Source organism: Ischnura elegans, chromosome 13, assembly GCF_921293095.1.
Source record: "Ischnura elegans chromosome 13, ioIscEleg1.1, whole genome shotgun sequence".
In the NCBI taxonomy this organism is placed as follows: Eukaryota; Metazoa; Arthropoda; class Insecta; order Odonata; family Coenagrionidae; genus Ischnura; species Ischnura elegans.
The window spans coordinates 10931378-10957537 of NC_060258.1; the positions used below are offsets into that span (position 1 = coordinate 10931378).

Here is a 26160-nt window from a genome sequence, read left to right on the forward strand (position 1 = left end):
GTTCGGCTCCATTCAAGTTAAAGCTTGATCAACTCACAAAATGTTCGTGTGATTGGTTACAATTTACCTAAATTGTAACGTTAAAGCCTCAACGCCGTCGTGGAATAAACTGCTATGAAGTTGTTTAATTTTTCTCAGAGCAAGGATAAGAAGGCAACATGATTTGCCTCTGTGTAGATCGATTCAGTTGTAGCTCCATGCCTCTCAGAGTATTACGATGGCAGAGAAAAGAAGTCATTTTACAGCCGCTTTCAAAGGAAAAGTTATTCAGTGGAACCCCGATCTATCATTCCCTCAATGATCATTTTCCCGCATTCATCGTTCGCCGTTTCTGGTCCCAAATAAAATTCCACATAGACAGTGTAATTTTTTTACCGCATCTATCGTTCCCCGAAGTATCGTTTTCCCGCATTGATCGTTTGAAGATCAAGGTCCCGACGAAAAATTATTCCCACATCCATCATTTGATGAAAATGAGACGAAATGACTTTGTGTCATTTATGGCTGATAACAAAAGGCACACATTTTGAATCTGGCCCAAGAGAGGGAACTACCATAGGGCGAAGCTCAGTGCCATGGGAAAGTAGCATTAGCGCATTTCCCAAGATCCGTTATCCCCCTCCATTCAGCACTCCCCTCCCCCTCCGAAGCATACATCAAGTTACAATTTATGAGTTATGCTATAAATCTATATTGTCACAGTCACAGACGAAGGGATATTTTCTCAGGATATTTGGTTTCTCCCTGCTAGCAATTCGAATTCATTTACCCTTCTGGCACTACGCTAATTAGAAAAGAACGGGTATCTTTACAACAAAATATTTCATGGCACTGTCATATGGTCATGCTTCACCCTCTGCAGTATGCTCTGCATAAGCCATACGCGATAGCATCAGTTCCGAACATCACCTCGTACGAGTGGTTCCCTACTTTCCAGGGTGAACTAGGGAATAAAACACTCCAATAGCCGCAACAAGGGACCTCGTCACAGGTATAAACAAAACACTGTGTGGTATGCTGGAACGGGAAATTTCACAGCAGTGACCAACCCCAGCCTCTCAACCGGAAACCCTTCACTAACACATGTTCAACAGTGTAGAAACCTTCGCGAGGGAATTTGGGGGACCTCGCTAAGGCTGCTCACGTTGAAACCAATCACACGCTTAACTACGAAGGAACCTTCGCGAGGATTTTATGGGGCCTCGCTAAGGCTGCTTAAGTTAAGGAAACACACACACTCACACAATCAATCACACACACAACACTTATTCCGTGGGTTGTACTCTGGGAGAATTTGCTCGAAAATGAGCAATGGAACTGCCACCTGGACGGGATAAGCATACCGGTTTCGGAATCCAAGATTCCCTTCTCAACGCAACCAAGGATAAAAGCTTCACTTCAGTTAATCAGTTTTAGAAAAAGTTGTTAAAATGATAGAGTGTGCTTTCTATGAACTCCCTTGATTGACATTTCGTCTTCAAGTAAAAATATTGTCTTCCAGAAAAGGTTAATAGTTTTAACCAGCAAACAGCCCACTTTTAAAATGGAGAAGAGTTTGTTATTGGAATTACTAACGTTATATTTCCTGAAAATTCGCTTTCAATGTGACGAGGCAATTAATGAATGATCGATGTCAAGCTGAAAATTGCAAATATTGTCTGGCATACTTTATTTATGCACCTCAGAATGGGTATACCAACAATACACTGATCGTGTTCCGATTCTGTGAATGAACAGTATCTGCGATTGTCATTGTGACCTCAGTGCTTTGTCGACTGACTTGCATTTTACCAATTAGACCCTATGTACTAACTTGGTGACCAATTAGACCCTACTAACTTCAATCTCTTTGCCCATACCTCCGTCAGAAGCACATTTAATGAGGAATGACTCAATTTCAGCTGACCAATAATGCCCGCATACTCATACAGTTTAGCATCTCTCATTTACAATTGGCAGAGATTGAAGAAGCAGAAAAAGTAAGTATTACGTAGCCATTCCATTTCCATATCTAACTTTCCATTCTCCATTTTCAGGGTGTTTACGCTTTCAAGAGAGATTCTTTCTATTCCATTGACCAGAGCGAACCCTGATCATACATGCACATACACTCACCGACCGTCTCGCCGTTTTACGACCGTCGTTTTGCAATCAGTTCATAAATGCAAATGATTTTCAAATTATGGCTGTATGATGTATTTCTACTCATATCAAAGAAGTGCCGAGAATGGATAAGTTATTCTTACACGTAAATCCCTTAACGAATGCTCTAAATCGATGGAATGAAAACAACATCTACGGAAGTGCTGAAAGTTTGGCATCCATTTTGTCATTACCCTGGGCATATGTCGGCCTGGCCGTAAGAAACCCATAAAAAGCTTACTTGATAAGCACCTTCTGTATTTCTTCCTTTCACCCTATCTCAACGGCTTATAATGTGCTAGCTGTGTACTTATACTTTAAATGCAAACAAGGAACACTTCATTTTAATGCCTCAAAATGCGTGGAACGTCTCTGCAGTATCACCAATTCGAGAAGATTAATGAAAAAGAATTGTAATTCATAATCAACCAAGCTTTGACATGCTTCAGGAACAACAACTTTCTTCATGAAAAATATAAAGTCCAAATGTTAAAATTCAAAATAATGAAACACTGTACTTCCTGATAAGTATTCAGACTTCTGGTTTAGCATCACATGATTCATGCTCAAACAAAGCCACACGAGTTCATTAAGTGTGCATGACACACATAGATGGACAATATATCGAGGAGAAGTAAACACTCACCAATTGGTCATTGTTGCTCTCTGGATTTGAGAGAGAACCACAAACAAGATGGTACGCGCAAACATTCTGAAAACATAAAAGGAACACGAAACAAAATTAGTGAGATAACGATGTTCCAAGAGATATTTGCATGGCAGGTTTTCGCCATAGCACTGTGATGTCAATGACCATAACTTCAAATTTCGTATGGGGGTATCATGCTGTTTACTTAAACAAATATCACTAGAAGCTGAAGAAAATTGTAATAATAGAAGAATAGAGAAGAAAATTTTAAAATAATTAAGGGGTTACCTTTTATTGTTTCGATTTTAAAAGGAATATATTTTTATTTTTTAAGGCTGTATGGTTAATAATAGTATGTACCGAGATGTAATTAACTTTATAGCAATTATTGTTCATATAATTTTGATAAAAAATCACAAACTCGTTATTTTCTATACGGTATTCCATGATACGTTTTTTTGCAATATCAACTTATACTTACTCCACTACAATGTTTAGTTAACGCGACAGGGTTTCAATGAGTAATCATCATCTTTAGACACAAATTATGATGTATTTTTCTTATTAGTGTTAACTAGCTAACGGAGGAAGAGGATGATTTGAAAAACGGACGTCAGAATAAGGGAAAAAGATGGGTAGATATATTCGTTTGTTGGATGGCTGTCCTCACTTTCAATAATTTTAAAAATTTCCAAACGCTCTCTAGGTTCTACTTCACGACAGTCTTTGCCAAATTTAAAATCATCATTTAAAAATTGCTTCTATTGAAGGTGCTTAGTAAGTGTTAACCAAAATCAACTTTATCATCTCGGTTATTTTTGTAAGCAATTAAATGTTCTTTCTTCCTGACATCGAAGCTTCTTCCTGTCTGCCTCACGTAGACACCATTGCAATCCGTGCATTTCAATTAATAAACTCCACATCTGTCTCACTGGTCTATCGAATCCTTACATTTTACAAGCCCATCTTCTTAGAGTGGAACCCTGAAATTTTTTAAACGACTTAAGTTATTAAAATTGTTACTTTATCTACGTTAACACATTCCTAAACAGATTCATTCGCGGGTAAGAAATAATCAGAGGAGGCAAGAGTAATTGTATCATCGCGCACTTTCAGTTGTAATTCCTACACCTAGTGTTTACGATTCTCTCATAATAATCAGATACACTCGTATTTGAAATAAATTTGATGACCATAGAGAAATAAAAGTAATTTTGATTCGATGCATAATCATAGTTTTTGACTTTCTAGTTATTCGTCCCACAAAATGTGGGAAATGACATAATTAAAAGCACCGACGCTTTCGTTTCAGCGAGAGTGGAACCACTACTAGTACAAAGACCGGTTGGGAAGTTACCGCTAGACTGGAACATTGCAAGCGTTACACCCACATTTAAAAAGGGAAACAGATGTGACCAAGGCAACTCAAATGTCAAATTTCATTAACATCGACCATAGGCAAGATACTTGAGCAATATCATGACTTTCTTGGACAGACGTAACTTCCTACATGACTATCGCCATGAGCTGCTGATGCACCTAAGCCAGAGATAGGAGTGTTTCTATGTTCCAATAGTGAGAGATGAACATCATCTCGACTCTCATTATATTTTATTTGCATCATCTTACAGATTTGAACTCATATTTCAGCTAGTCCATTTAATTTAGGGTAAAGAGGCGAATTAATTGTTTTTAACCGTATTCCCCAAACATTACAACTAGACAAGTTTTTCCAGCAAACTATACCAATCTTTTCGAAAGGAAATTCTGGTATTTACTAACCAATCATAGACTCTTTTACATTTGCAGGTATAAACTTTACAAAGACACTACACCACTCCACATATTGTGCTATGTCTCTGTTAATTTTAGGCCAGTATAACCCTTGTCTAGCCCTGGCGTTGGTTTTTTCGATTCCCATATAACCCTGATGAAGTAATTCAAGCATGTATTGTCTCAATTTTGTCTCCTGTCAAATTTCATTCACATCATCATAGGCAAGATACTTGAGCATATCGTCGTCAGCAATATCATGACTTTCTTGGACAGACGTAACTTCCTCCATGACTGTCAGCACGGATTCCGAAAAAATAGATCATGCGAAACACAGCTTGCGCTCTATCATGACGATGTTCTAAAATCTGGTGAATCACAAAGACAAGTTGACAAATTATTCCTGAATTTGAACCTAGATGACGAAAAATTACATCTAGCATTTCAATTATAATATAAATACCCTAACTTACTTGTGGCGCCCCTGTGCGAGTCTCCAGCAGTGATTTAAGGGCTCGCCGATAGAGGGATGAGGAGCGCCACGCCAGGGGCGCGAGGAAGTACAGAGTTCTACGGAGAGACGACGGGAGATAAGGACTTACAGACAGGTCGGCTGAGTGTCAGTGCTTCATAACTAACAGTGTCACAGTGTATTGTAAAATATATTTTTCTTTCCTTGGAGCCAATAAACTCCCTTTACAGTAATACGTGTTCGGTATATGTTTACACCTTAATCCCCCGTACATCGGGCCTACATTACTCATCATTAGGACTCAGTTTATCCCAATGCGTTGCCAGAAATTTCACTTTCTCCTCATGAATCCGATCCTTATCCACAGCAGTGCTGTAATAAACAAAGACAGTACATTGTATTCAACAGCAATACTTTCCTAGTGGAAGAACACTGAATTGCACCAGAATTTTCATAAAATCCCAAAGGCATAGTAATATCGCAAACAGCACAGTTTATTCCTATTTCAAGAAAATATCAGCAAGCAAATACCAATTACAAAAAATTCTAATGTTTAGTAAAAGGTATGTATTTACATGCATGAAACCCTTCCAAAAATAACTAAAAAATTAAAATGAATATTATAATACCATTGAAAATACATGAAAATCAATGTCTAATTACAACAAAAAAACTAATAGAGCATGTTACACTTTACAAATCATGTTTGCCAACTTATTTGAACTGTGTGCCTAGCCACTCAGAATGTGAGGCTCAGATTTTTTATTGAGATCTGTTTCAAATCCCTCTTTAGTTTCACATTCATTGTAAAACTTACCAACTCTTGTTATCTGGTCTGTATGCCTTTTCCAAAAAAATATGTTATTGCACAAGTTGAAGCAAATATTTTCTAAAACCCACAACCTTTATAATGGCCGCTTTTACCCAATTTGGCGCATTTAACATGTGGAAATCCTTTAACACTACCTCACCCAAATTAAAATTTATATCCCTCTCGCCATGGTTACATTCTATTAGTTTATTTGTATATGTACGTATCATCAACATATTTTGATAATAAAGATAACCTTCCCCTAGGCTCACGTTTAAAAATCTATTTTGCAAGAGTCCCATTAGTGGCACAGTGAGGAGTTTTATGGTATGAAAACAAACACTTGCTCACAAGGGAACACAAACCTAACCCTGCTTGTCTCGCGTTCATAAAAGACCTATATAAAGCCCCACTTTAAGGTTAAAACACCATTACTAGAAACTTCGTTCAAATGTGGGTGGTACATAGGCAAAACACATCCTGTGCACATTTCCATTGGTCTCACATATTTCCTCAAAAGAGGAGAAAATACATATATTGTTGATGCTGCTTGGAAGAAACATTGGGTTATCGTGGGTTAAATTATTTTTTTTTATAAATGTAAAAATTTAATTTATCATAAATAGAATTTTTTAGTTACTGCACTTTTTTTTAGATGTGCAATATATCTCCAGTATTTTATTATTTATTTGATGTAACATAGCATATTAAGAATTTTTATAAAGTAGTTTTAATTATAATTATTAGAAATTATGCGTTTATAATTCAACCAACACCTAATAAATTACTTATGCATATTATTTATGAAATGATCTTCTTTGTTGTATTTCAACTTGACTATGATTTAATTATGAGGAGCGAAATAGCCATGGAGTTGGAATACTTGGTTGAACAGTGATCCCTGATAAAGTGGCACCTACTCAAGCAAAGCTTTACATTACATCACCAAGAGTGTAGTTACCACATGCATATTTAGCATTCAATATGATGTAAAGTTTGCCTCAAAGAGCTTACCTTGGGTTTTCGTAATCTTGTTTCAGTTCCTCCAGGATTTTAACCATGAACTCAAATACTTCATATCTGTGACAAGAGAAGACCATGCAAAATTATAATAACGTTGATCATTAATGCTTGTGTAAATTAGTACTCTAAATGTAGGATTGCCTGTCAACTATTGTCTTGTTTATTATTTTTCATTATAATAGCGTTTAAAAATTAAAGCGGACAATATTATTTCTATTTTATGCATTTCCCGACTGTTGCCGTATTTAATATCTGACGGGGGATAAAGACGGCATAAATAACGTGCTATATTACATAATAAACTGAGTCACCTTATCTCTTTCATCTCCTGGGAAACCTTTGTGCCCTATCCACTCGTTTATTTCCTCCTCAAATGTAGCATCCCCTTCCGAGATCGTACCGCTTACCGTGTCGCCCTCACACTTACCAAATTCCCGAACAACAACATGTTATTCTGAAAATTTAAAAATCATGGCTTCCTTTTCTTAATGTCAATAACATCCTGCAGTTTTCCTAACAAATCTATCCCTGAAATTACTGGGCAAATTAATTCCTTAACAACCAAGCATACTAAGTCAATAATTTTGTTGCCAATCGCATGAATGACCAACACCGGTCGGGTCTGCGTTGGGTTAACGGGGCTGATTTCCGCTATTGTCGGCCCCAATCATAAAGAGTTTTCCCAACTAGTGAAGTGGGCAATTCAATTCCTTAAACTTTCAATTCTTTAACTTTATCCTCAGAAATCACCGAGACCTGGCTTCCCGTGTCTACGAGAGCATACATCGAATGGCTCCCGCTGAGCACTTCCATCTGTGGGCACAAACGAGGCCTCCCCTCCTCCTCATACTCGAGACTGGAGTCCTTCATAAAAGGTCGAATGGGGATTTCCACTTTCATGCTTTGGGTGGGGGAGGTTACAAACTCTTACAGTTTCCTGACTGTGGAGGTGGAAATGAATGATCCATTTAAGGTCGGAGCACATTACCCTCATCACGGCTCACCCCCCATTCGGACCTCTCTCTTTTTCCCCCCCGCTCTCCTGGTCTGAGTCTGCCCTATACCTCTATCTTCTCCGCAATTCCACCAATTAAACCCACGGCGTGTCTGATTTCATATCGCGTTGACATTCAGGCGCGTCTCACCTGGCCTTCTTGCAGGCATTTGGGATAGGCCAAAACGTGCGAGCATTATTATAAGTCTTTCAGATATAGCAACCTCAGCACTTCAGAGCAAATTCTGGGTGTTTGATGGGAAATGTCGTATTAATAATGCCACTATCTCCTTCTCGCAAAGTCTTATTGCGGTGATTTTTCGGGTCATCACGTATTCCTGCATACTACTTCCCAGCATCCTCCAATACATCCCAGTAATGATTTTTACAGCATTTTACCACCTGGCAACTTGGTTACAGCAGAATGGCCATAGGCTAGGAAATAGTGCGGTGAGGTCTCGTGCTACCTGCATCCAAGATAGCGGCGGGGTAGTGGGTGCGGTTATTGCGTTGTTGGCAGAGCGAGCAAAGGATGATGCCTGGTCACTTGACGCAACATAAATCCCATTCCGTGTCTGCTTATGTGAAACTATACTTTAGCAAAATAGTTTACATTTTTTACAATAATTGCAAAATTTAAGCCTCACTGCCTACTTAAGTTCAATGGGTAACTTTTTCTAGCAATAAATTTGTAAATGCAATTGATATAGAAGAAATAATACTGCACTGTCGTTATATTCACCTTGGGAAACTCCATTTTAAATTCTCTAGCAACCCCTCAAGCATGTCCAGGGTTGAGATAAAACAGGCCTTCCTGCAACAGAAAGTCAAATTAGTCATTAATTAGTATGACACCTGCACAGAATGAAATATCCTTTTATCAAATGTTTTTGTTCCGGATATTTAACTCCATAAGCAGAGGGCAACAGTTAACTCTTCATCAAAGACTAATGTCAAGGGTTTACAGTAAAACTGTGATTTTACGCAGTTGGAGGTACCAAAATATGGGCACTGTGTAAAATCAAAGTGTGTAAAATCAAGAGTTGGTAATGAGGAGGAGTATAGTTTTCAGGATAACACTTGCTCATTATTGCTCGGAAAATGAAGCCTAATAATCTTATTTACTCAAAAGCAACACCACAGATGACGTGTTACCTTAAGAGAAACAACATTGCATTCCTGAACAGTGTTTCCCATGGTTGAACAAAATGGTTGAAATGCCATCATTTCTGGCACTAAGATTACTTCTGTTACCCAGGAGAAATTTCGGAATGGTGATACTAAATGGTCGCAGAGAAGCTAATTTTCGAAAATATTCTCATTAAAAGCAGTTTTCAGGATATCCGTTTAACCACCTGCAGACAAACAAAGATTGGAGATTGAAGAAATGAGATACCTGAGGATTAGTTTAAAGTTTACCGGGACTAGCCGCGGTAATAACTTTTACGGGAGTCACACGCAACTTTCGCACGATACCTGAGGATAATCATCCAAATTAACCCCATTAACAGGGAGCAAACTTTTGCTAATACATCACAAAGGCTTTACACCCTGTGGGCCTGGGTTCAAGTCCTGGCAGTAGCAGAGACTTATCAGAATTGGCCCCATCCCTACTTGAGTATAATGTGGAGGGCACTTCCAGTGCACCACTGTCCATCAGATGGGAAGTTAAGTCCTGGTCCCTTATAAGCTTATCATTACAACCTGGCCAATGCCAACATAGGGTTCCTATCCTTCCAGCCCTTACTTCATGGCGCTAATGATGTTGGTTACCTCCCAGCTGTTGGTTACCTCCAAATAGCATACCATAGATAATACGGAGCACACAGGACCCGGGATATTCGTAAATTCAGATTTTTCTGGTGCTTAGATCACTTTTTTTAAGTGAGCTATTTAAATAACCGCGCAACTGCCGTCATGCCGCCCGTGATGAGTAACAAATGACTAATAGACCGGAAAAATTTTCCTTTTTTATGATTTATACGCATTAAAAATGCATGTCCCCATGACATTTTAGCATTAGTAGATTGACTCTACCGGGAATAGCTTCTCTGTCGGCATTTTCCGCGAATTCAGCGCCGGGACCTTCGACTCACAAGCCGTGTGACTCATCTTCACGTAATATTTTGCTTTCCCATATCTGATAACAACACCGGACACTTTTTGTATTTCGATTTAATGGTGCTAAGCCATTTCTGAGTTTAAAGGGACTGCCTTATCACTCACGTCTTGAATTTGACTTCAATGATTACATGACGATTGACGATGCGAGTTATTCTCTGAGGGCATTAACTCCCGTTCCGTTAAAACGCTTGCCACCTAGCGGAGTTAAGCTAATAGCTATTCAAGTTACAACCATCCTAATTTAAACCCTCTGACAACGAGATACAAGTTGAGTCGGTTCTGATAAGCGCGCAGCGCAAGCAATTCTTCCCCACCTCCATTTGTCCCGCAGTTGTGGGGTTAGCCTGGGAATGAGACAATGCATGCTGCTTCTACCATCGTGTTGAATCACCATCGACTTAAGTCCATACTAGAAGTATGACTATCTTTTTTGGATCACCTTGGAAGCCAAAATTTTATTTTTATATTTTATTTTATTTAGGGAGTATTTTTAACGACTCATTTCGCCGTTATATTTCGCTGGGGCGATGGAAAACATAACGTTGGCAAAATTCTAGAAAGCCTTGCATTGGGGATAGATATTCCGTAGCTCATAATTCTGGATATAAACAGCGTCGATCAATAAGTCGAATAATAAACAAAAGGTGATTATGTAAATATCTCCAGCGATCATGTCTTAATCAAAAGTAGTTATGCATACACGGCGATTGCCGTGTGTTTTAGGTTTCGATATCCTTCTACGGCGAATTTGAACTAAGAGCGACATTCGCGTTCGTAATGGAGCCTGAAATATTACTAAGAGGGCTTACGGGAAAGCAATAATTAGATTCGCGATGTTTTTAGATTCACGCTTAACAGCGCGACGTCATTTCAACCGTTCCTGTATTCATTTTTGCAACTTATTGAGACGAAATAATAACCTAACTTCATATTGCTCCAGTCGGATTTTCAAAACAAGCCGAAAGACAACTGCGTAAAATCAAGATTAGCGACCTCTTAGGGGCTGGGGTTATGCTGCGCAAAATCGAAATACTGCGTAAAATCAAGAAAAGATGTAAAATCGAAGTTTCACCATTGCAATTCCCTATGCTTTCCGGCCGGACTTGAGTGCCGCTGCGTAAAAACGAGACTTGATGTAAAATCGAAGTTTTACTGTATATTGAATTCCTTCACAGGAGCGAGAGATTGAGACGATATAGTCCCTTCATCCATCCAATCCCTCCTCATTACATTAATTCTTATTTTCTAATTTATGCAATTTGAAATACATAATATAGTTCAATAACAGCATGACTGCCAAATTAAAGATCACCTATATCAATAAAAATGAAAGGTATGCCATAATTACCATATACGTCAAACAGTAGCAAAAACAGCAAACTAATGTGATAGCCACCATCTCAGTATATAGCAAGTTATTTGGTTGTATTTCATTTGATGGGAGGAAGTCAGTAAAATGTTTACTTATTAAAGTATACCGGGACTAGCCACGGTGATAACTTTTTACGGAGTCACCCGCAATGCACAAATAGTGCGAAAAATCCACAGAGGAAAAATCATTCGCCTTGACCGGGATCCCCGTCAAGGTGAATGATTTTTCCTCTGTGGATTTTTCGCACTAAATGTTTACTTGTTGAAGAAAATGGATCAGTATCATTCGGGATGGAATTTATTTCGAAGGAAAGCCGGTAGAATAAAGAATGGCTAATTATTAACAGTTTGCATATTGGTTTGTAGGCGAAGCATGGAGATCAAAACATTGTGGTGGAAAGGCATCTTTTGACTTGGATAACATCAATATTAAAGATAATTAAAATTCCAGCTCCTTATCTGTAGTGGAAGCATGGGTTTTCGACAGTGTCACCCGTTAAAATTAAATATTCTGCGTTCTTCTGGTAGCGGCACGCAGGGGCATGTGAAAGACGTCACTCACGTGAATTTGGTGTCCCCACCTAGAAGGGAAGTGGCAAAAAAAATTCCAAAAAATCTGAAAATTGTGTATTGGTGGGATGCTAACTTTACGGCATATGTGTTATAAGTTACCAAATGTTGTAGGAGTCGCGATTTCGATTAATCGTTTTGAAGTACCCGTGAGGGTTTCGGGAAAACTAGGGCAGACAATAAGGATCCGAAGCACCCTGTATGATTTTTTCTGGAGATTCCAAATATTCATATGGCAAAGACCCAAGGCCGAAATCCAAAATTCAATATTCCTAATCTCGACAATGGAAAATTGAAAATCATTAATTACTCGAAATTGTTTCGACTTATGGATATTCTAATATAGCCAAAAAATCAAACGAAATATCTTGTATCTGTTGGTTCAAGGAATTTGTCCCACGATTATTGCAAGTCAGTCAAAAAAAATTGAAACATAGGCCCATTAGAAAAGCATTGGAAAATTTCAAAATATCATAAAAAATACATTTTATGATAGAATGGCATAGAAAATTATACAAAAAATTAAGTTTTTGTCATATTAATTATTTAATCAAGCCCTTGTTTGCTAACTTGTACTGCATGAGCGCATGGAACGGTAGCATTTTTTTTTCTGAAATTCACTGCTCCACAACTCTAAATGTAGTTGAGTCTCACTCATAATTTTTTTGGAGATGTTCTTACGTGTCTAAATAACATTTTGTAAAATTTTCACTTGTTTTCACTTAGTCCCTTTACAGATATTGACCGGCGAATATTGACATTAAAAGGTTTTCAGCTATTTTTGATAACTCACATTAAAAAGAGGAGTGCATTCTCAGAACTAAAACTTATGCTGTAAATAGCTATTTAAGTATTTAACACAGAAATAAAATTTGATTAGTGAGTCTCATTTCCTTCATAAAAATTTTAGGACTTAAAATGTTAATATTGACAAATTTTTCTCTGACTTGGACAAATCAAATAATTAAAAACAAATTAATTTTGAGTTTTTGCAGAAAGAGTTTGACTGACTCTCTTTCATAATAGAGCAATTACAACAATGAATTCCTACAGCTCATTTCATGCTAAACTCACTGGTTTCTGAATTATTCTGATATCTTTTAAATTAGCTTTGAAATTTAACTTTATGCAAACCACGTTTTTCATCAAAGTTAGCCCAGCCGCCCTTTTAGAAATGGCTGCCAAAAAAAAAAATATGGCTTCTAAATTTTTTTCAAATAGCGTTTTTTGACTGTCTACCCATAGGGAACTCATGATTAAAAAATCAAGAAAATTAAAAATGTTGAGCAACAAATTTTATCTATATTGGGTGATTTGAAATGGATTGACCCCATAGGAATTTCATAGAATCGCCGGATTGTTACTCATTTATTTTAAACTTTAAAAATTAGTACATCAAACTATTACTTTTTGTTCTCCGACTGGAGAATAGTTCATACGGTCACGACTGACTATCCCTTTACATTGCGGAAGTATTGGAAAGAATTTCAAGGATCCTGAGAAAACACGACGTGGTCACAAGGTACAATTGCGTGATCAAGATCCACAACCTAATACCTGGACCGAAAGACAACACTCCACAAGACTTATGTGAAGGCGTCCACAAAGTGCTGTGTTCGTGCGGGAAAGCTTACATAGGAGAGACATGCCGAGGAATGGCAACCAGGATAAAAGAACATGCAAGAGCCACAAAACAGAAGCAGCTCCACCTGTCGGCCATTGCAGAACACACGTGGAGTGAGGCAGGTCACAGTATAGACTTCGAAGGAACGAAGATGGTGGCCAAGGAGAATCGCTACCATCCAAGGCTGATCAGGGAAGCCTTGGAGATACTCAAAAACAATAATTTCAAACGAGACCAAGGCTACCCAGTCAGCAACGTTTGGGAGAGGGTATTGACCAATCAGCATCCAGCAGGCAGCGGGACAGAGCCATATAAGGCGGGCAAAAACGAGAACTTCTCACCTTCGACCTGAAGACGGGAGCAGGATGGCTCCCGAAACTGTTGTCGTCCAAAAACAACCAACGCAGCTGAGGAACCCCACTGAGGAATCAGCACTGACCGAGATAACACATCGTAAAAAAATATTTTGGTGAATTCTATCGGACAAGTTTAACTCAATTATTCTGGTATTCCCCTCTTAACACCGTAAATATGATGGTGCCTTCCGTCAAAACATAAAAATCCTCAATTCATGGTCTCCCATTCATCTAAAACTATTACCACTGGACCACAATATTAAAAATGGAATTATATGCAGGTAATTTTTTAGAGATAGTTCATTTTTTAAATGTTAGGCGATGGCAGCAGACATTTTGAAAATAGTCGATTCAATTCGTGTACGAACTTAATCAATCAGTCATTAAGTATAGTCTGCTTGAAGAGTGGCACTATGTTTAGGCAAATATTAAGTAAAACTTCCACGGGTGCTTTTTCCGTGTCGACTGGCCGCAACGTTTCTCGACCAATGCTGGTCGCTTTTTCAAGGTATTCTGATGAATTGGATACTTTTATTCATGTTCATAGGGAACTGTGTGAGGGAGTGGGGTAAAGGAGAGGGAGGTTTGAGGAGTAGGTTGCCGAGTGTTCCACCTGATTACGGGTTGCCCAGTAACACTTATTCTAAGGTTGGTATCCCGGTTAAAATTGTTCTCCTCTTTTCTACCATCGCAAGGTCTTGTAATACCAAAGGGGCCAACCAGTCGAGAAGGAGCAAGGATGAAGGCTTGCGTATCGATGGGGAATTCAGTCAAACGCGAAAGGATAAATGCATTCTGGGGTGTGCGGCGTAAAGTTAGCTGGATGATGCAGAAGATGACTTCAATACAAATTGGTGTAAGGAAACGGCAACATCTTGTTTTGAATTGAGACAGAGGCGAAAAGCGGCAGCTATATATAAAATTTCAGGACTCTAATTCAACACATAAAAACAGCCACCAAAAATATGAAATCCATATCCCAGAGTGAAGATGAATATGCCGGAGATAGTGGCAAGATGAATGCCCGGTTAAGCAAGGATCACGAAGACAATGGAGTAAAGACATTGAGGATCTAGCACCCAAACATACAATGCTAATAAGCTAATCCTCACCGCCATGACCGACTACAGTGCCCCTAGCTGACAAAGTAGAACCATAAGAAGTAGATATTCAATGCGGCCGCTTCGACTAATCACTTAAAATAGGGATTACCCCATTTGCCAATCAGAGAGGGATCTGAAGAAATTACTATTAGATATGGAAAAGACAATCGGCAAGTTTAGCCTCAAATTCGATGCAAAGAAAACCAAGCTATACAGTGGAACCTAGTTAAAGCGAGTACGGGCTATAGCGACACCCCCGTTATTACGAGAGATAGCCGATGCACCGTCAATTGACCCTATAATAAGCGTGTTAAAAACTTAGTTTTTACGAGGCCCTTTCGGTGTTGGCTCTCGCCATAGCGAGGGTTTCACCGCCGGAAGACTTTCATCAAGACTCCTTAACCTCTGTAACTGCTAGCGATCTGTTAGAAATGAAGTTAATGGAGTGCTCAGTCTCAAATTTATGTGGTAAACTGTCGTTCGATAAATATAATGATTGGCGAAACAATGCTTTGCATGATTTTTATTCAGTGCGGCGCTTATAAATTGCTTGAATAGTTAGTCGTTATTTGAGTAAGGAAATTTAGTGATGCAAAAAAACATCGCCTTTCGTCTGGATTTATGCTTACGTTTATCGGATAGATGTTTATCATTCACCGCACCACTCCTGTTCCTGTATATCTGTTCGCAACAGGTATATTGGCTATTATTTGCTCCACCTCCGGTAAAGCGACAATTCGCTATAGCGAGTGTTTATAAGTGCACCATGGGGTGTCGTAATATCGAGGTTGCACTGTATATTGGTATTTTACATATCAGATTCCGACTCGTGAGCCATTTCCAGCGAATGTTGCTGAAAGGCAGCATTTAAAGGTATACACGAAAGGTCTTGTTCCCTGATCAACTAAAATATTTACCATGGTTAATGATCGTTATGTACCGACCAGTGGATACAATTTTAAATGCTAAGGTTTCAAAGTAAAACGTAGAAGGTATGCTGAGGGAAACATGCACACAAATATGTGAAAATAACAAAGAAAGTTTGATACATTTTCCTGGGTTACGGCCGCGTTGGCTCGTTTTAGCGGACTTAACCCACTAAGCAGTTATCCATGTCATCACCTTGGAAGCCTCCGTACCAATAGAAGTATTTTATGGAATGGAAGTCTGTCTTGTACTACAATTTAGAATATATACTTCTTCTCTCATATTTTTCCAGAAGCTTTTTTTTAATTATAGAGTAGAATTATAAACATCCAGACTCGCCCATTGTTTGATGAAGGGCGAACACTTTCCTGTCGTTCAGCCTCTGCCCCTTGGTCTCTTGTCAGGTTATTATCATCCACTACCTCCAAAGGGTGCTGATCGCTGTAAATATAAAATCATTTTCCACATTAGATGATTTCTCCTTGATTGTTCGAGTTGGCAGCTTAAAAACTATCAAAATATTTTATAAATGGACATTCAAAATAAACATACAGCTGGATAGGTCGAAAAATGACTCATTTGGAATAAAATTCACGCTGTAAGAGAAATGTTTCATTATAATTAGTGTCTCAGGTTCTGATCTTTTCAAAAATTTATCATGTTAACCACTGCCGCCAGAGACTTAAAGTTTAACATACTGCAAAAATGCAAGTGGAGAAAAATACCAGTGGTGGGGACATCACAAATAGATCGAAGAATCCCATTTTAAGAACAAACAATGAAGAGTACCACATTCAACTTTACATTAAAACAAAGTTAAAACTATCTTGCTTCATAATCTATAACACTTCTTACGTAATCTATAGCAGGCGAGTTTTTTTATGAAGAGTGACAGAAACCAATCAGGTTCTCCCAAAGATGGCTGAAGGCTTAAAACTAGGGCTGTGCGAGACTCTCGACTACCCGAGAGTATCGACGGTCGAGATGAGACTTAAATTTCCTGGCATTGTCAGAGCAAGAGTCTTCACTAGTCTCGAGAAGTATTGACCCTTCGAGAAACCCGACGAGATTCTCGGGTTCTCTCAGAAGATAAAATATTATATATTTTAATTATCTCTTTTCTATACTGAGAATAATTTAATAAAAAGATCATTCAAAGAAATGGTATATATATTGTCGTGTCCTCCTGTGGAGAGCTCGACAAGGGGCGACTCAGAATATGGATCTTGGACTAACGCTGAGGGATTCCGGACAGCGACGGTGGTCCTCTAGGAGAGACGGTATCGGGTAGGAAATGAAAGATCTCGGGTTTGCCGCAAGAAGTGTATTTCCTTCCGTTGACTCTTGTGCCAGAGTGATCTCCTCCCTCGGCTTTACCGGGTCAATCATTGAAATTCCCCTTCACGGGCCTTCGGGTGCCCGACTCGCGCACTACAACTCTCGACGAAACGAATGACGAGTGACGAATCACGAATGACCTCGAGTTAATGATGCGTGCAGTTTTTAAGGCTTCCCAAATCCAACCACCCCCTCCCCCCGTGAGTTCTAGAACCTTCCACCGGTATGCCATTCTTTACTGAAGAGTGCAAACGCATCAACAATCACAAATGCGATTCCCCCTCTCAGCAAAGTCAGCACCGTACGGACATCGTGGCTCTCACTCATGAAAGTGCACAAGGACCGTCTATCCAAAAATGCATTCCTCGCCAGCAGCACAATCCGCACCGCGCCGGCATAAAGGAAAGTTCAAGAGACCCACGCAAGAAAGGTGAACAGACGAATGAACAGGACGCAGAGACCGACCAAAAGAATATGCACGCATCAACAAAAAGAAAATGAAGTCAGAATTTAACAATATTCAAAACCAATTCTTGTCTAAAAAAATAATTGACACAGTTAATTTAAGAAAAATTATTTATTACTAGCCTAGCCAAAATTTACTGGTGATCATAATTTTAATTACCTTAGTTATCATCCATAAACACTGGTAAAAGATGTGTAGTAATTCAGTGCTCCTTTTTTGTTAATTTAATACTGAATGCTTCTATTTTATTACATTACTTACAAAATAAACATTGGTGTAACCCTTTAGGATAAAGGGCTAAGACTTCTCTAGACTAGAGTAGACATCATACCATTGGAGACTATCCCCGCGTGAAGAGTCATGTCCGGACAATGCTGAGAAATTCAAGTGTCGTCGGGACCACCGAGACATGACTCTCACGATCACCATTAAAAACCCTAGGTAGGATTCGATACTCTTTCCATATGAAGTATCCTAATCCATCAAAATAACTTGTTTTAAATGTGCTGAGAAATAGCCAATAATCAAAATACACCCATTTCTCGTATACCCAAAGTACACCCATGTCTCGTATAGCGCAAATTCGATGTAGCGCAAATTCGTTCCTCGGGGAAACATTGCAACGCAGTGTAGCCTAATCAAAACTCTTAAACTCTCTCGTGATAAAACGTGAACTTAACACTCTCATGATAAAACGTGAAATGGTGCTAAGTACACACAAAATTGCTATCATTTTACGCATATTACTATTATTGTTTGTCTCAAATCTTCTTTTTTGTTTATATATTAATCGAAATCCATTGTTGTGCAATGGCCAAAAGTATTACTCGTCATTGGGTTGAAATAGCCGGCCTACCAAAGTAATTTGTCTCGTCTCCTTAACAGAATGATAATAGTTAATTTAAATCATTAATTAAGCGTGGGGCTAGTGGAAATGAGTTTTTTTTTCAGCAATATGGTTTGAGACGTATTTTTGCCGTCGTAGGTTACCGGGCGATTGACTTTCAGGTAGAGGGTCTACGCTAAAGCCTTCCAGGTCATCGGTATTCACGTGGGGAGAAATGGAGCGGTGGCCGAGTTGCGCATGAATAGCATCAACACATAAAAGGGTCCACTATAGAGTCTCAAACACAATGGCTTCGTTCCCTCCCCGCAGTCATAGGCCTTCTGCGTCTCAGGAATACAGTTCAGCAGAAGAAGGTAATTTAGATAGAGCCATACAGAGTAAAAACCAAGAGAATATGGCAAAAAATAGGAATGCGTGTAGAAAAATCAAGAATTTATCAAGAAAAACCATAAACCTAGAATAGGACTTGAGAGAGGTCAATTGCTTTGAAAATGGAGAGCGTCGAAGCGATATTGCGCGGAAGTTTAAACTCACGATGCCTTATTCTGAATAAAGACGAAGCTAAAATATCAGTGACCTCAGCCGCACCAACTTCAACCAAGCGGTCTACACATACGGAAAGTTCATGGTGAATCAGTACAAAAAGACGAGAGTGGTAATCGCTCGGAGACATTTAGTGAAAGCTCCGGCTGTTTCCAGAATTTAAACGGCAAGCAGGTATTTTCAGTGCGGCGATATCAGGTGAATCTGCAAATGCTGATAGCGCAGTCACCACAACATTTTCTGATGAACTCCAAGCTGTAATTGAAAGTGGCTCCTTTCCCACTCAACCAGTTTTTAGTGTTGACGAGACGATATTATTTTGTAAAAAAATGCATTCTCGTTCATTCATTTTCAGGGAAGGAAAACCTGGGTCAGGTTTCAAGGCATTTAAAGACTGTTTCACGTAGCTGCTAATGCCTAGAAAGACATTAATTTAAAATGATTTATCTTTCATTAACTCCGCTAGCTATGAAATAGCAATTCAAAGTAGCATTTTCCTGTCATTTCGATGAGCGACAAAAGGGCCTGGGTGACAAAATAGTTGTTTTTAGACTGATTTGAAAAATCGTCAACTGCCGGCAATGCATTACGAACCGCTGAGATAGCAGATGTTAGCCTACCCGCACGACAGGAGGGAATTTCCAAAGCACGTATGATTTTTTTTTAACGTGAATCAAAGTCTTTGAATTCGTGCCCAAAATCTTTAAAGATACTTTCAACTATAAACATTTATATAAATAAGGTATTTTAAGGCTATTTATGGGAATATAGATGTTTTAGAGGAAATTCAATACCCAAGACCTATGCTACCAGGAATGCATCCCTATCTTCCTTATGTTAAAACACTCTCGTATAACGCAAATTCGTATAGCTCAAAGACCCCAAGGAACGCATCCCTTGCCCTATAGGAGACATGGGTGTACTGCATTGAAACGTTTTATCCATTTCGACCACCATTCATTCCTAACATGAATCACTAACTGCAGAAAGTCATCATTTCCAAGATGGACGACTTTTCCTTTTTTTATCTTAGTTGCTGCTAAATGCAACACTCAAAAAATTGAGTTACTTTAGTGATGGTTGTACAGGATGGTACGAGAACTGCAAAACATTTCTCAATCTTTGCGAGCATTACCAGGATTCCTCCTTAATGGCATCATGGACATTCTTTGCTACAAGCCATAGAAAATCCCCATGTGATGGAATTGGTGGTACTGTAAAGCTTTTAGTTGCCCGAGAGAGCATCCAGAGATGTTCAGGTGATGTCTTAAACGCATCGAAGTGTATTATTTAAATAATTATATTTAAATTAGTACTTCCATTTATCCTCTAATGCACAGTAAGAGTCTAATGTATGTTGATACCATTTTTTCCATAAACTAAACACTTAAAAAATGGGTAAATTCCATGAAAAAAGCATCATTTCACATTTCTGAGCCATTTGGACTCTTTTTCCCTTCAGCTGCCACAAGCCAAGTATTGTTATTAAAAAAATTGTATGAACAAGAGCCACATTCGCTAGACTACATGTTTGGTCTTAGATTTACTGACTAATATTTCAAATATATCCTCATGAAGGTATGGATACACTTATACTTATTATGTTACAGTAGGTGTCAAAAAATCCCTCTCACGGAGGCAGAAAAAAAGTAAAATCTGAAATACTCATAGCAGCAGTCAAAACACCACCATTTTTATTTCACAGTATATTGGAGCACATATTAACCTTCAATTTAAAAAATAATTGGATGAGTTAACTACTCTGCCTTTAGGTGATAATTCTGAAATTATGAAGTAATGTTTTTGAGCTCAAAAAAATCGGTTAATTAACAACTGTTGACATCATTTTGGCTAACATAACAATGCAAGGGGAATAAAAGGCATTGCTATGGAAGCTATGTACTTGGATAGACAAGGGGTCAAAATTTCATTCAAATATATTGTGTGGTTTCTGAGTTATGAATTTTTACCCTGTGCCCTGCACTCTGGAATTTGACTCCCACTAGCGTCACTTCTGAGCAAACATCTCAAACTTCGACTCCTCATATATTGCAAACTATGAGAGTGAGAGAGTAAATATTTTACATGGGTCATTAGATAGCTAGTGACCAAAATTTCATTAAATTCCGAGTCGGTGGGTGCCATGCCTCGGTGAACGGACGTGGAATGACCCAGTTCTGAGTCAGCAATTCCCTCATGCCCAAAGTGTGGGGTCTCGGTTTAACGAAAAAAGGAAGGGTAAGCTGTGACCTCATACGTACCAATCGTCCTGTGAGTCTGTCTCTGAGTCCGATGCATCAGTACTCGAGGAGCTGCCACAGCGTTGCATCAGTGACTCCTGCTCTTCTGTACTTGGGTCTGGATGCATTGAAATCACCTCCTCCAGGTCTTTCTGCGATGCCCGGAGAGCAAGGCCTGCTTTAAGCATGGTGGCAGAACTCCTGGATCAAGAGAAAAGTATTCATGTTAGCTAACAGAAGCTGAGAGCACTGTAGAATCACTAAAGGTAGTAATCACTGTGCATTCTACCACGCCTGACCACTTCGTTCCGACTATTGCATACTAAATCAAAACGTGTATCAAGCATTAATGACAGTTCTGCAATAAATGCATGCATTAAAAAGCTTGAATCGCACCTAACATAATAGGGTGCCAATACAAGGGAAAAATGAAGCACGACTGACGTCATGGGTCGAAAAATCAAAGATAAGGTGGTCTTCGTGGCCACTATGCTCGAGGAGGCTTGAGATCAGGAAAGAGTGAGTGAAAATATGTGTGTGGCCCTTCGTGGTTGAGAAGACTGGACCATTTGAAAAAGTACTTAATCGGATAAGAACAGAGGCCTTGGAGAGTCGGTGCTGAAGGAATTCGCTCAAGATGAATTGGACGAAAGGGGTGAGGAATAAGGGGAAAGGAGATAATGTAGAAGAAAGAACACCAGAGATTGCTGTATGCCGAAGAAGAACAAGTTGGATTGGCAACGGAGTCAGAAACTGCAGGTAATGTGTGAGAAACATATTGGAATGAGAAACTGATGGAAAAGTGTGCAGAGTAGAAGCAGGTTGAAAGCTTGGTGTAGTCATATGCTGGTCTTAACAGGGCCCACTTATCTTCATAGCCTTCTCCTCTTTCCCATCCCCCATTCCCCACCCTCTCCCTACCACTTTCTTATCCTCATCTCCTCATCCTCTCCTCATCCTCTGTCCTCCTCCTCCTCACTCTCTACTCGTCTCCTTCCAGACAAAGACCCAAACGGGTCGAACATTTGAAACCATGAATACGTGTGAGTTCTCTTTTATTTGTGTCTAAGTTTTTCGTGGCCTATCATGGAATTTATTTATTTATTTATTCAACATGAATAACATTAATAACATAAAAAACAGCAGGATGGGCAGAACACAGTATGTATACAAGAAAATTATTAAAAAAATTTTTTTCCTTAGTAAAAAAGAAAATTAAATGAATATATTTTAAAATGCTGTAGCAAAAATAGGTACAGTGCAACCTCGATATAACGACACCCCACGGTGCACTAATAAACACTCGCTATAGCGAATTGTCGCTTTACCGGAGGTGGAGCAAATAATAGCCAATATACCTGTTGCGAACAGATAAACAGGAACAGGAAATGTGCGGCGACAGATAAACATCTATCCGATAAACGTAAGCATAAATCCAGACGAAAGGCGATGTTTTTTTGCATCAATAAATTTCCTCACTCAAATTACGACTAACTATTCAAACAATTTATGAGCGCCGCATTGAATGAAAATTATGGAAAGCATTGTTTTGTCAATCATTATATTTATCGAACGACAGTTTACCACATAAATTTGAGACTGAGCACTCCATTAACTTCATTTCTAACAGATCGCTAGCAGTTACAGAGGTTAAGGAGTCTTGATGAAAGTCTTCCGGCGGTGAATCCCTCGCTATGGCGAGAGCCAACGCCGAAAGGGTCTCGTAAAAACGAATTTTTTAACACGCTTATTATAGGGTCAATTGACGGTGCATCGGCTATCTCTCGTAATGTCGGGGGTGTCGCTATAGCCCGTACTCGCTTTAACGAGGTTCCACTGTATTAAAAAATTAGTTCTGGGTTGTTTTAATGTTATAAAATTACACATAAACAAGCAAAGAGCTGCACAATCTTAGTATTTTATTTATATCATATTGAAATTTAGACTCAAGTATTACCTTAAGTACCTTTAAACAATTTGCCTATATAAAAGGAGGAACAGTGTTGACATTGGATGAGGTAAACTACATTCTTGGAAGTACAGGAGTCCACAGGGGGTGGTGGTAGACAGGAGACGAGATGACTAGGGATAGAAGGAGGGGTAAAAATTGGGCAGGTATTGTATCTAGGACGACTGCAGAGCGAAGGTGTACTATTGGGAGTAGTGGGTGACTTCTGTAAGGGGTTCGTTGAGCAGAATAAATCTGAAAGGTTTGCAGGTCGTCTGAATGTGAAATTAGGGGGTTTGGCAAAAAGATTGGATAAGTATATTCAAAAAGTAATACATATTCAATACGCAAAAAGTATATTCAAACACAATTTCAGATGCACACTCCTCTATAACACAAGGCAAAACATCTAATTTTGCGGAACACACCAATACAAAACATTTCACAATCTGGGGATGATGCTGTGTTAGTATATCATTACTCGCGGTTGCTCTATATGTTGTACCTTAACCTTCCACCATTTTTTATTTAGCTGTGACTCATAAATGATGTTAAATGAGGAATAATTAAACAGAAAATATAATAACCTAATTTGACACTCGATTATTTTAAATATCATAGCAATTTCCCTAAGCATTAGTTCACCAACTTCAGATATATCCAATGCACCCTTATAAACCACCTTGTCTCATCATTAAAAAACAAGAGATACAATTATCTGCAATTCACGACTTGAAAGAATGTTTCATGCAAATATTTCTTATCCTCCATAATTCTGTTCTTCCTTAATATGTGCTGTAAAACTTTCTCTCGCCAGCGTAAGCGTAAAGTCTCAACTTCGTAATAACAAGAGTCTACTGTATAAGATAAAAATAGTGAAACATTTATTGCTGAAAATTTCATTCCATGTACGTAATCACAGCTGCATTAATGGTCTCTTGTTGTCTCGGTACATTTTGCAGAGGTAGTTAGGCTGTCTCGGGGGTGTCTCCTTGGTATGATAAGTGGAGGTTTTACAACATAAAGAGGTTCACTATTAAGAGGTTTGCTTATAAATTTACATGTAAATCCGACGGGACCGTAGGGGTGGTATGATGTACGGAGGTTTATGATGTAAAGAGGTTCACTACATTGAGGTTGTACTGTATATATATTATTTCAGGGCAGATTACGTTAATCACAGCCAGAAGTACTTATTAATAATGATTTGAGTGATTGATAATGAACATTAATGATAATTGATTGTATTCATTTCACGAAAGTAGTGCTGAGGATATTGAACAGACGAATGGAGGCGAGGGCAGATGAGTATTTGGGCGAAGATCAGTTTGGTTTCAGAAAAGGGAAGTCAACTCGTGATGCAATAGCAATAATGAGGTCCCTCATGGAGAGGAACCTAGAATATGACCAGGACGTATATGTGTGTTTCGTGGATTTTGAAAAAGCGTTTGATAGGGTGAACTGGGTAAAGTCAATGGATATTCTCAGGAGAATAGGTGTAGACTGGAGGGATAGACGACTGATTCGTAATCTGTACATGGCCCAGACTGCGCAAGTGAGGATAGCGGACGGAGAATATGGGTGGGCAAGCATTGGCCGAGGTGTGAGGCAAGGCTGTCCTCTATCGCCGCTGCTCTTTAACGTGTACGCTGAAGAGATGGTAAGGGAAGCGTGGGATGAGTTAGAAGCTGGGATAAAAGTGGGAGGAATGATGTTCAAATCAGTGAGATTCGCGGATGACCAGGCGTAGATTAGTCAGTCAGCAAGGGGGCTTCAGGCCCTATTGGATGCGTTATACCAACGTTGCGAGGAGTTTGGGATGAGGATTAATTACAAGAAAACTAAGGTAATGTGGTTTTGTAAAGCATCACGAGCGAGGAATGTGAGACTCAAGATAAAGGTGGGTGGTGATAAACTTGAGCAGGTTGAGTAATTCAACTATTTAGGCAGTACGTTAGAGGAAAACGAATACAGTAGTAAGGATATCAGGAAGAGAATAGCATTAACGAAGGAGGCGTTCATGAACAGGAAGGAGCTTCTGAGAGGATCGCTGTGTGAGAGTTTAAAGAAAAGGTTAGTGAAGAGTTTGATTTGGAGTGTAGCTCTCTACGGTGCGGAAACGTGGACACTGAGGAAAGAAGACGAGAGAAGATTGGAGGCATTCGAGATGTGGGTACGAAGAAGAATGGAGAGGGTGAAATGGACGGAGAGGAAAAGGAACGACGAAGTGCTGGATATGGTTGGCGAGGAGAGTCAGCTTTTAGATGAGATACGCAGGAGACAGAAGGTTTGGATGGAGTTAGTACTTAGCGGTGAGGGGATATTGAAAATGGTGTTGGAGGGTAGAAAGTTGGGGAAACGAGGGAGGGGAAGGAAAAGAATAGGATTTTTAGATAGATTGAAAGAGAGTAGGCCTTACAGTGAATTAAAGAAGGCAGTGCTGGAAGGAAAGGGAGGCTCCCAGATCACCTCTTTAGTACTCGATGGAAACCTACCTTAATCGGTAGAATACTATAATAATAATAATAATGTTTGGCAATGTGGACGGCCTCACAAGGGGGGGGGGGTATGTGCCCCCCATCTGTATCCGCCACTTGAAGTATTGCCGAAACATTAGACGGCCTCTCCACAATACCATCGATTCATCTACACTTAAGTTCCCGTCCCGGCAAGACAGCAGTTTCCATTATCTCCTTGAAACTGTCTAAAAGAGGTCTTATGGTATAAATACGATCAGTAGTCACCGTGGCTGTATGTCACTGTAAAGCATCTCTCTGTTTGAGGGATTTCTTACAAAATGTAATACTCATAAAATCCAGAGAAAACGATCCCTTGCCAT

The 26160-nt window shown here is 39.1% G+C and overlaps 1 protein-coding gene and 1 long non-coding RNA gene across 2 annotated transcripts in view; both read right to left on the minus strand.

Annotated features, from left to right (window-relative positions):
• LOC124169987 overlaps positions 1 to 26160 on the minus strand; it is a 106513-nt gene that overhangs the window by 78288 nt on the left and 2065 nt on the right. Inside the window, exons 2-3 of the mRNA XM_046548679.1 lie at positions 21395 to 21574; positions 16279 to 16380 (exon numbers count right to left, since the gene is read on the minus strand). Coding sequence (XP_046404635.1) covers positions 16279 to 16380; positions 21395 to 21561 — 269 coding nt within the window. The 5' untranslated portion in view covers positions 21562 to 21574. The remainder of the gene's footprint in view (positions 1 to 16278; positions 16381 to 21394; positions 21575 to 26160) is intronic.
• LOC124169991 lies at positions 5324 to 8679 on the minus strand. The gene is made up of 3 exons (XR_006867282.1): positions 8607 to 8679; positions 6862 to 6927; positions 5324 to 5408 (listed from the first exon to the last, which is right to left on the minus strand). It is a non-coding gene; the product is annotated as an uncharacterized LOC124169991 (long non-coding RNA).